The sequence below is a fragment of the Cervus canadensis genome, chromosome 19, assembly GCF_019320065.1.
Source record: "Cervus canadensis isolate Bull #8, Minnesota chromosome 19, ASM1932006v1, whole genome shotgun sequence".
Lineage (NCBI taxonomy): Eukaryota > Metazoa > Chordata > Mammalia > Artiodactyla > Cervidae > Cervus > Cervus canadensis.
This window is the reverse complement of record NC_057404.1, coordinates 19,879,888-19,891,306: the sequence shown is the minus strand read 5'-3', so window position 1 is coordinate 19,891,306 and position 11,419 is coordinate 19,879,888. Positions and strand designations below refer to the sequence as shown.

The following is an 11,419-nucleotide window of genomic DNA, read 5'->3' as shown; positions in this document are numbered from 1 at the left end:
TCTTGGGGAGGAGAAAGCTGGGGAAGACAAGGAGCTCCGCTAGGTCGCCCTGGCTGGGATCTTGGGGCCGGTGACAAGGCGGGGCTCACGGCGCAAGGGCCGCCTGCCTACCGGGCGCGGGGGCATTCGCCGCGGAGCCGGCGCGGGGGGCGCCGTCTGAGATCTCGCTCCCAAGCCCGGCCGCCTCTTTCCTCGGAGTAGCCGGCTAGGTCACGATGGGCTCATTAAACCGGCAGGTAGGCAGTGCCCGGGCGGCGGCAGCAGGCGGTCCTGGAATGTGCGAGGGGCGTGATGACTGCAGCTGCCGCCGGCCTTTTTGCGCAACACCTTCCCTATATATACCAGGGCGCCGAGCTCCACCTGGGTGCCTGCTCCGGTCCATTACCTGCAGAGAGAGCGCCAGTGAGTACCGCCGCTGGGGTCTGGGCGCTTCTTCCTCCCTCCTGCCTCTTGAAAGAAACTTAATTCACTTTTAATTTACCTAATTCTTTTAGATCTGCCTCGATCCTGTTCTCAAGGAACTTGGCTGACTTTGGGCTACAGAAGAGGGGAAAAGAATTTTCTCCACATTTTCAGAATTTTCTTTTTCTTCTTTATGTCGTTACTGTTGCTGTTATTTCAACTCCAGTGACTATCCTATTAGTAACGGCATACTTGGGGATTCTAAAATTAAAGATGTGGGGGGATTCCTACCACATAGGAATCAGGACAGCTAGGCTATCTTTTTGGTCACTAAGTAGCTGTGTGATCTGAGGCAGGTCCCTGTGAGCCCCAAGGCCTCAGTTTTCCCCCCTCTTTCCCAGAAGGGAAACAGCAGGGTCTGTCCTTTCTGCTGTCTTCACTGCAAAAGTTCCAGGTTTGGGTGGCTGTCCACTGACGCAGCGCCTCCTGCAGCGTGACCCCCACATGCTGCTATTCCAGTTGCAGGGTTATTTACCCAAAGGGACTGCAAGGCACAGTCCTGGTCTGCTAGTCCCATCAGCGCAGGCGGCATCAGCAAAGGGCCCAACCTTCTGCTTGTCTTGGGAGAACGGAGTCCCCAGTTTTCCAGTGTTTTTGGAGGTAGATGCAGCAGGATGGGGGTCTAGGGAGATGTGGGCAAGGTGCCTTTGTTTTGGGGAGATCAAACATCTCCAGGTCAGGAAGAGGAAGGCATATGGAATGGAGTGATTTCAGTCTTCAGATTCTCTGGGTAGCTGGCACTGAGGTTGATTGTCTCTCCTATTCTCTTAGTGAAGAGGCAGCTTTCTCAAACTTGGTTTCATGGAGGCAGCTTGTGGATTGCATCACTTAGAATCCTCTCTTCCTCCCTATTTGGGTTCATCATGAGATCTGGGTTAACTCTGCTTGCTGCAGCCCTGTTGGACTTTTTCTTCTCCACACCACTTTCCTCCTAGGCTGGAACCCTCTAATCTGTTCTGCATTGGGTATTCTTAAAAAAAAGCTGTGCCTCATGGCAGTGACCATTGTTTCAGACTGTAGAGCATGTTTGAATCTCTAGCCCCTGCCAGCCAGTTAACTGATGATGATTTCTAGTTTTGTAACTTTGGGAACTGGTAGCTAGAAGGGAATGCTTTGTAAAGGCTCGGTGTTAAACTGCCCCCACCAAGATCCACCCTAAGTCAACTCAACTATTTCATTGAAACAAGTTCCCGGTTTTGGGAGGATAGACGTCTGGTTTATTGCTGTTAGACACTAAGTGGGCAAAAGTACTGCTTGAATTCACTTTAATGAAGATAATAGCTTCTCAGGATCACTGATTTGGAATAAACTTAATTCTTAGCTCTACACAGTAGCAAAAACAAGAGTAGGATCTGACTGTCGCTCAGATCATGAACTCATTATTGCAAAATTCAGACTTAAATTGAAGAAAGTAGGGAAAACCACTAGACCATTCAGGTATGACCTAAATCAAATCCCTTACGATTATGCAGTGTAAGTGAGAAATAGATTTACGGGACTAGATCTGATAGACAGAGTGCCTGATGAACTATAGACAGAGGTTCGTGACATTGTACGGGAGACAGGTATCAAGACCATCCCCAAGAAAAAGAAATGCAAAAAAGCAAAATGGCTGTCTGAGGAGGCCTTACAAATAGCTGTGAAAAGAAGAGAAGTGAAAAGCAAAGGAGAAAAGGGAAGATATAAGTGTCTGAATGCAGAGTTCCAAAGAATAGCAAGGAAAGGTAAGAAAGCCTTCCTCAGCGATCAATGTGAAGAAATAGATGAAAACAACAGAATGGGAAAGACTAGAGATTTCTTCAAGAAAATTAGAGATACCAAGGGAACATTTCATGCAAAGATGGGGGCTCGATAAAGGACAGAAATGGTATGGACCTAATAGAACCAGAAGATATTAAGAAGAGGTGGCAAGAATACACAGAAGAACTGTACAAAAAAGATCTTCATGACCCAGATAATCACGATGTTGTGATCACTCACCTAGAGTCAGACATCCTGGAATGTGAAGTCAAGTGGGCCTTAGGAAGCATCACTATGAACAAAGCTAGTGGAGGTGATGGAATTCCAGTTGAGCTATTTAAAATCCTGAAAGATGATGCTGTGAAAGTGCTGCACTCAATATGCCAGCAAATTTGGAAAACTCAGCAATGGCCACAGGACTGGAAAAGGTCAGTTTTCATTCCAAATCCCAAAGAAAGGCAATCCCAAAGAATGCTCAAACTACCGCACAATTGCACTCATCTCACATGCTAGTCAAGTAATGCTCAAGATTCTCCAAGCCAGGCTTCCGCAACAAGTGAACCGTGAACTTCCAGATGTTTAAGCTGGTTTTAGAAAAGGCAGAGGAACCAGAGATCAAATTGCCAACATCCACTGGATCATCAAAAAAGCAAGAGAGTTCCAGAAAAACTTCTATTTCTGCTTTATTGACTATGCCAAAGCCTTTGACTATGTGGATCCCAATAAACTGTGGAAAATTCTGAAAGAGATGGGCATACCAGACCACCTGACCTGCCTCTTGAGAAATCTATGTGCAGGTCAGGAAACAACAGTTTGAACTGCACATGGAACAACAGACTGGTTCCAAATAGGAAAAGGAGTACGTCAAGGCTGTATATTGTCACCCAGCTTATTTAACTTATATGCAGAGTACATCATGAGAAACACTGGGCTGGAGGAAGCACAAGCTGGAATCAAGATTGCCAGGAGAAATATCAATAACCTCAGATATGCAGATGACACCATCCTTATGGCAGAAAGTAAAGAGGAGCTAAAAAGCCTCTTGATGAAAGTGAAAGAGGAGAGTGAAAAAGTTGGCTTAAAGCTCAACATTCAGAAAACTAAGATCATGGCATCTGGTCCCATCACTTCATGGGAAATAGATGGGGAAACAGTGTCAGACCTTATTTTTTTGGGCTCCAAAATCACTGCAGATGGTGATTGCAGCCATAAAATTAGAAGGCACTTACTCTTTGGAAGGAAAGTTATGACCAACCTAGATAGCATATTAAAAAGTCCGTCTATTCAAGGCTTTGGTTTTTCCAGTGGTCATGTATGGATCTGAGAGTTGAACTGTGAAGAAAGCTGAGTGCCAAAGAGTTGATGCTTTTGAACGGCAGTGTTGGAGAAGACTCTTGAGAGTCCCTTGGACTGCAAGGAGAGCCAACCAGTCCGTCCTAAAGGAGAACAGTCCTGGGTGTTCATTGGAAGGACTGATGCTGAAGCTGAAACTCCAGTAGTTTGGCCACCTGATCCGAAGAGTTGACTCATTTGAAAAGACCCTGATGCTGGGAGGGATTGAGGGCAGGAGGAGAAGGGGACGGCAGAGGATTAGATGGCTGAATGGCATCACCGACTTGATGGACATGAGTTTGAGTAAACTCCGGGAGTTGGTGATAGACAGGGCGGCCTGGTGTGCTGCGATTCATGGGTTGCAAAGAGACAGGACTGAGAGACTGAACTGACTGAACTGAATTGAGCTAATTCTTAGCCACCTTCCACCCGGCCTTTGTCCTGCCCTCCCACCAGCTCCACCCTGGGAACAGAAAGGCAGTATCAGCAGGGAGTAATCAGGACATCCCAGCAGAATTAATTCTAGTGAATTTTTTTTTTATTATTATTATTATTTTTTTTTTCCAGTGGGTTTTGTCATACATTGATATGAATCAGCCATGGATTTACATGTAAATTCTAGTGAATTTAAAGATGCAAAAGTATGCAGAAAGAAGGCGGCAAAAAGATGACAATGCATTTTAAGATGTTTCTCTTTTATAAATTAGCTCTTTTAACCCCCCCCATACAATGCAAAAATTATACTTAATTATAGGATTTATTTTAAAGTAAATGAAAATTGAAGTGCAGATGAGGGCAGGTGTGGTTTGGTTAAAAGGGTCATAGTTTAAAGTGATAGTGAATGTCTTTTTAAAATCCTATTAGTTCATACCTTCAAAAGCCTAAAAGCCATTCATCAGGTAAAAGTGAGCTGCTTTTGTCTCTCACACCTTCACCATTCTGTCCTCCAGGGCTTATTTTTGCGATGTTTAGAGGAAGTTGAAGGAAAGTAACCGCCATTCTCTTGGGAATTTTTGAATTCTTGGTCATTCTTTCAAAGTAGAAGAAAATGTATCTCAAGTATATTGAGACCACTGAAGTTAAAATACTCAAGTTTGAATTGTCTCTACAGGCTTGGTGTGACTTGAAGTGATTTATTTCTTTGTGCCTCAGTTCCCTTTCCTGTAGAATGGGGGATCGCATTGATACTAAGGTAACAAGTGTTAGTCGCTCAGTTGTGTCCGACTCTTTGCGACCCCATGGATTATAGCCCACCAGGCTCCCCTGTCCATGAAATTCTCCAGGCAAGACTACTGGAGTGGGTTGCCATTTCCTTTCCAGGGGATCTTCCCGACCCAGGGATCGAGCCCGGGTCTGCTACATTGCAGGCAGATTCTTTACTGTCTGAGCCACCTCAAGCAAATTGACAGGAATACATCAAGTGCTTGTAAGACTAAACAGATTAATCTGTTAACAGGACTTACTGCAGTGCCTGGCACAAAACCCCCTGGAAGAATTTGGCTGGCAGACACTGTCCGGCATGCTGGGGAATGGGGTCATCCCCCCTACGCTTGTGGAGGTCACAGCCCAGTGGGAAAACGCCTGTGTGCCTCGGTCTCTCAGCAGGACGATGCCCCTTGCCTCCTTCCTCCTCTCCCCACTTCTTCAGATGGCCTTGAGCTACTGCTGTTCTGAGCGGAGGTGGCCCAGAACAGGCCCTGGTTGGAGAGGCTCAGACAATGCAAAGCGTAGGGGTTGGGTGACTGCCAGCTGCCTTACCTTTCCCCACTGCCCAGGTCTTAGAAGGGCTGAGCAGGTTTGTTTTGGTTTCCCCCTTGGCCCTCAAGAGTTCCTCTTGGCATCCTATGCACATGTGGATGCAGGAAGTTGAGCCAAAAGAGTTATCAATACAGCCAGCTCAATTGCAGGGAGGAGCCTGGGGTGGGGGCAAGGGAGCAGAAGTGTGGTCAGAGTCACTAATCTTGTGCCTGAGCAATAAAAAACATTTTCCTGGGTATTTCCTGGGCACCAAATCGCCCAAAGGGATGACTTAATCCTTCTCTGCTTCTGGCAGGTATAGGAGAGCACAGCCCTGGGGGAAGGCGGGGAGAGGGAACAGCTGAATCAGAGGGAGGGGGATGGGAGAAAGCCTTTGGAGGGGACCACAAGCTCTAGGGACCCCTCTGAGTGTCAAAGCGCCTCCCAAGGGAATCGGGCACTGGTGTCCCGGGCACACCCCTGGGAGCAGTGGCCTCAGGTTCAGTCTACATCTTCTGTCAGGCTCATTCATTGCCTACTCTCCTGCTCAGCTGAGCCTCCTGAAATTTGGACATACGCCGAATCCAGGCCCTTAGTATGCCTGAGCCTTTGTGCGGAGTCAGCAGCCTACCTTTAGAGTATCTTGACTGGCATTTCCAGCTATGTGAATGGCTAGGTAAGACCGACCCTGCAGAGGTGTCAGTCAGCTAGCTATCCCAGACACCTCCAGAGCCCCACTGAGCCTGGACCCGAGGTAGGTGCCTCACTGCTCTGATGGGGCCTGGACGATATCTCACTCCTTCCTCCTCTCGACACTTGGTGGGGTTCTGTGGAAAGGCCATCTAGCTTTGGAACCAGCAGTCCTGGCTTCAAATTTGACTCTATCCTTGGGCTTCCCAGGTGGCGCTAGTGGTAAAGTACCTGCCTACCAATGCAGGAGACATAATGCAGGTTTGATCCTTGGGTCAGGAAGATCCCCTGGAGGAGGTCACGGCAACCCGCTCCAATATTCGTGTCTGGAGACTCACAAGGACAGAAGAGCCTGGCGTGTTACAGTCCACGGGGTCACAGAGAGCTGGACACAACTGAAGCAACTTAGCATGATCCTCGGGTAGCTGTGAGACTTTCTTAACTTCTCTGGGCCTGAGTTTCTTTGTAAACTGGATAGAAGACCTCTTTATCCTAAGATTTAATGAAGTCACAAATCATATAGAACACATTTACCGGGATTCACTCAGCTGTGCACCTAGATGAAGAACTTATGGGCTGGGGCAAAGTGGAGTTGAGTCTATTTGTTGTTTGTGATGCAGTTCATTTCACAAAGTGCTGAGTGTTTACTCGGGGCCTCAACTACACTCATTAATCAGTTAGCCTAATAACAGCTCTTTAGGGAGGGAGACACATTGTCCATCATTTTGGAAAAGGTGAAACTGAGGCTCAGAGTCTCACACAGTAAGTGGCAGGGCTCTGCAGAGGCAGCCCTCCCCTGCCGATGGTTCTCTTTCCAGGCGGTTTGCCAGGCACTATGATGGCAGCAGACTGAACAGCTCCCTAGTCTCAGGGCTAATCGTGCTGCGTTTGCTCCAAGTCCCCCTTTACTCGGAATGTGCAGGGTCAGCCTGCTCAGAGCGCTGAGGCTTTGGTGACTGGGAAGGCAGTGGGAGTAGGGACACTGTAGCCACCCTGCCAAGGGCAATGGTTGGGTACCTGGTGGCCTGCATTTCCCCACTTTCCAGGTGCTGAGAAGAACATCTTGAGCTGTGGGGTGGGGAGGACAGGGAGGGGCTGTCCGTCACTTCAGAATGCTCTGGGCTGGGTCAGATGTGCTGGCTGCCTGCCCCTCCGGGGGCAGTGGACCTTCGGTACGTGGACCTGCACATTCTCTCCTTTACTGCAAGTGACTAGCGCCGTGACCACCCCGTGAGTGATGGTGGAGTAGACGAGTGTACCAGACAGCGAAGTCAGTGGTCCCCAGGTGTCTGCCGGGTTTGGTTCCAGGACTTAGCACAGAACCTGAGATCTGCAGGGTCTCATGTTTAAAATAGTGTAATTGCATATAGCCAATGTGATCCTCCCATATACGTTAAATCATCTCTAGATAGAGGGTTTATAATATCTAACAGTGTAAATGCTATGTAAATAGTTGTAAAGACAAAGTAAATGCTAGGGAAATAGTTGCCTGTGTGCTTCAAATTCAGCTTTTGCTTTTTGGAACTTCCTGGAATAATTTTTTCCCCTGAATGTTTTCCATCCGTGGTTGGTTGAAACTGCAGATGCAGAAGCCAAGGACAAGGAGGACCACTGAACTGGTTGTAGGAAAATGCTTCATCAGGAATGTGTCTGGAAAGGGGGATTTGGGCGAGGGACAGATGGCTGAGTAGGGGAAGCAAGATTTCTAGGAAGGAAGAGTAGGGACTTCCATTAGAAAGTTGCCTTTGCTTCTTGGTGATGCTGATTAATAGGAAATGAGGATGCAGAGAGGAATGAAGCCAGCACAGGCCTCACACAGAGGAAGGATTCAAGGCACCCTAGTTTGTTGAATCCCTTGGGGTCATATGCTACTCTCCCTTCTGTCCAGTTCAGTGGAAATGTGTGTCTGCCTATTCCATTGCTTGTATTATTGTGAATTACTTGTGTTTCGGACCATGGAAGTGTCTGGTTCTGAATTCGCTAGATACTTTGTACACCCCTTAAAAGAATATGATTCTGATCAGTCAGAAATCCAGTCACTGGGAATAGTTTAAATAATAACACCTTACTGCTGATGAGAATTTCCCAAGCCAGGGTGCTATGACTTCCAGATTGTAGCTTCTTGAGACAGCTCCTCCATCCAACAGATCTTGGCCCTACGGGCTGCATATAGTGATGAGGAGCAAGCACTCATCATAAGATTCAGGGATGACTCGTTTCCTAGTCATGATCAGTGTGGATCTAGGGTGTTCCTACAGTAAACACCTGGATGTTGACTTCTCCATTCACAGATGTCCAGCACCTACTATGTGACTGGGAGAAAATGTGTAACAGGGTTCCAGCTCTCCAAAGCTTAAATTTTAGTTGAGAAGTCAGTGTAAATGTGCATAAGAGTAGGACAGCTCTAGGGTGAATTCAGATTATAAGAGAAAGAGGTGATAGAATTACCAAATTTTCCCTTCAAAATGCCCCCCAAATCAGAGAGCCAGGTGTTTGAATCCTTGGACATTGGTGAGAAAGCCCAGAACAGCTGGTTGCAGCTCAAACCAGATTTTTGTGTCCTTCTTTTTAAACTAAGACAATTTATATATATTTTGCATTCTATACTATAATATGTCCATGCTTGTTTTAGTATGATCATTGATAACCACACAAGTTTACAATATGTGGCACCATTTTGAGGGCTTTTTAACCATCAAACACTTGATCATCACAATAATCCTTCATAGGGTTAATCAAGTGTACATCATTTAACAGTAATAATGTTAAGTCATTTAACATTTCCTTACCCCTTTATGTGTATAAAAGTAGTGCTCCATGAAATTATGTCTGTGTCCCAGCCAAGGATATGTTTGATCAGGGCCACAACCTCCCTGACAAGTAGAGCTGTGTTTAAAAACTGGCTCCGTCACTCACCTACTGGGTGACTTTGAACAAGTTGCTTGGATGTCTTGCATTCACAGGGTTTTCCCATTTGCAAATGACAATGTTCCTGATGAAATGTGTACCTTGGCTCAGTGGTAAAGAATCCGCCTGCAAAGCAGGTGACCCAGTTGATCCCTGGATCAGGAAGATCCCCTGGAGGAGGGCATGGCAACCCACTCTGGTATTCTTGCCTGGAGAATCCCATGGACAGGAGACTGGGGGCTACAGTCCGTAGGATCGCAGATCGGACACGCCTGAAGCCCCTGAGCATAGCACAGCGCTGTGTTCATGATTTTCTGCCTAAAGATTTGAGTGGTGTGTGTGTCAAGCAGTGGCAGAGCTCCTGGCACCTGTCACTCTTTAAAATGGAGTTGTTATTATCAGAAATCAAGTACAGATACTACGGTGGTGTGTGATGGAGTTTCAGATGAGTCACATGGGTAGGACACATGCTTAGAGAAGGGCACGACTAGAGGCCTGGGGAACCCAGGCAGAGGAGGGAGAGAGGGCTGGGGTTGCGCCTAAAGAGGTAGAGAGAAAGGTGGGGGGAGGGTCTTCTATTTGGGGGGAATGCCTGGGCAGAAGCAGGGGAGAGGGTTCAGGGTCCCAGTTTTAGGCTCGTGTGACCAAGGCTGGTTTTAGAAAAGGCAGAGAAACCAGAGATAAAATTGCCCACATCCGCTGGATCATCAAAAAAGCAGGAGAGTTCCAGAAGAACTTCTATTTCTGCTTTATTGACTATGCCAAAGCCTGGACTGTGTGGATCACAGTAAACTATGGAAAATGCTGAAAGAGATGGGAATACCAGACCACCTGACCTGCCTCTTGAGAAACCTGTATGCAGGTCAGGAAGCAACAGTTAGAACTGGACATGGAACAACAGACTGGTTCCAAATAGGAAAAGGAGTACGTCAAGGCTGTATATTGTCACCCTGCTTATTTAACTTATATGCAGAGTACATCACGAGAAACACTGGGCTGGAAGAAGCACAAGCTGGAATCAAGATTGCCGGGAGAAATATCAATAACCTCAGATATGCAGATGACACCATCCTTATGGCAGAAAGTGAAGAGGAACTAAAAAGCCTCTTGATGAAAGTGAGAGAGTGAAAAAGTTAGCTTAAAGCTCAACATTCAGAAAACTAAGATCATGGCATCTGGTCCCATCACTTCATGGGAAATAGATGGGGAAACAGTGGAAACAGTGTCAGACCTTATTTTTTTGGGCTCCAAAATCACTACAGATGGTGATTGCAACCATGAAATTAGAAGGCGCTTACTCCTTGGAAGGAAAGTTATGACCAACCTAGACAGCATATTAAAAGCAGAGACATTACTTTGCCAACAAAGGTCCATCTAGTCAAGGCTGTGGTTTTTCCATTGGTCATGTATGGATGTGAGAGTTGGACTGTGAAAAAAGCTGAGCACCGAAAAATTTATGCTTTTAAACTGTGGTGTTGGAGAAGACTCTTGAGAGTCCCTTGGACTGCAAGGAGATCCAATCAGTCGATCCTAAAGGAGATCAGTCCTGTGTGTTCATTGGAAGGACTGATGCTGAAGCTGAAACTCCAGTACTTTGGCCACCTCATGGGAAGAGTTGACTCATTTGAAAGACCCTGGTGCTGGGAGGGATTGGGGGCAGGAGAGGAAGGGGACGACAGAGGATGAGATGGCTGGATGGCATTACCGACTCAACGGACATGAGTTTGAGTAAATTCCGGGGTTGGTGATGGACAGGGCGGCCTGGCATCTGCGATTCATGGGGTCGCAAAGAGTCAGACACGACTGAGCGACTGAACTGACCAAGGCCAGGGATCATTTGGGGAGCAGTAAGCCATAAAGAGATGAGTACACACGATCACAGCTGTGTCTTGGGCAAGTTAAGCTGTAGAGAGAGGCTGGGCCCAAACCAGTTCAACAGGCTGCTGTGTCCCTCTAGGCAGGAGGTACAGAGGCTCAGCATGGGGAGGTGGCCCCAAGGAACCAGACGCCAGGAACCAAGTTGCTCCCAGGTAAAATGCACAGTCCTGGTGCTGGCTGGGTTTGGGAGCTGTCAGAGAACACTTGGAGACTCTCGGCTGATGATGACAGGAGTCACATAAACAGCAAAGTTCCACCAAGGGGAACTTTGGGAATGATGGGGAAATGAGTTGGATTTAAGTTAAGGTGACGTCTAAGTGCTGACAGATGTAAATGGTCCGTGAACAGTGTAGATAGGTAGTTTGGATGCAGGCTAAGTGCTTTTGTACAAATATCTGGGGTGGGAGATGCTTGGAGACTGTGGGAGACTCCCTGGAATCTTTTTTTTTTTTAATTTATTTATTTTTGGCCGTGTTGGGTCTCTGTTGCTGCGTGGGCTTTTCTCTGGCTGTGGCGAGCTGGCGTTACTCTCTAGGTGCGGTGTGCAGGCTTCATTGCAGTGGCTTGTCTTGTTGCAGAGCATGGGTTCTAGGTGCCCAGACTGCAGTAGTCGTGGCTCCCAGGCTCTAGAGCACAGGCTCAGTAGTTGTGGCTCCCAGGCTTCGTAGCTCTA

At 47.2% G+C, this 11,419-nt stretch overlaps 1 protein-coding gene across 2 annotated transcripts in view; it reads left to right on the top strand.

Moving 5' to 3' along the window:
* The window catches only part of LOC122422357 (sodium-dependent phosphate transport protein 2B), a 29,356-nt gene continuing 17,937 nt past the window's right edge, over positions 1–11,419 (top strand). Inside the window, exon 1 of one of the 2 annotated variants that reach the window (XM_043438846.1) lies at positions 1–236. In XM_043438846.1, coding sequence (XP_043294781.1) covers positions 216–236 — 21 coding nt within the window. In that variant the 5' untranslated portion in view covers positions 1–215. Of the gene's footprint in view, positions 237–368; positions 403–11,419 lie in introns of those variants that run through there. The other variant, XM_043438847.1, reaches the window with a different exon arrangement.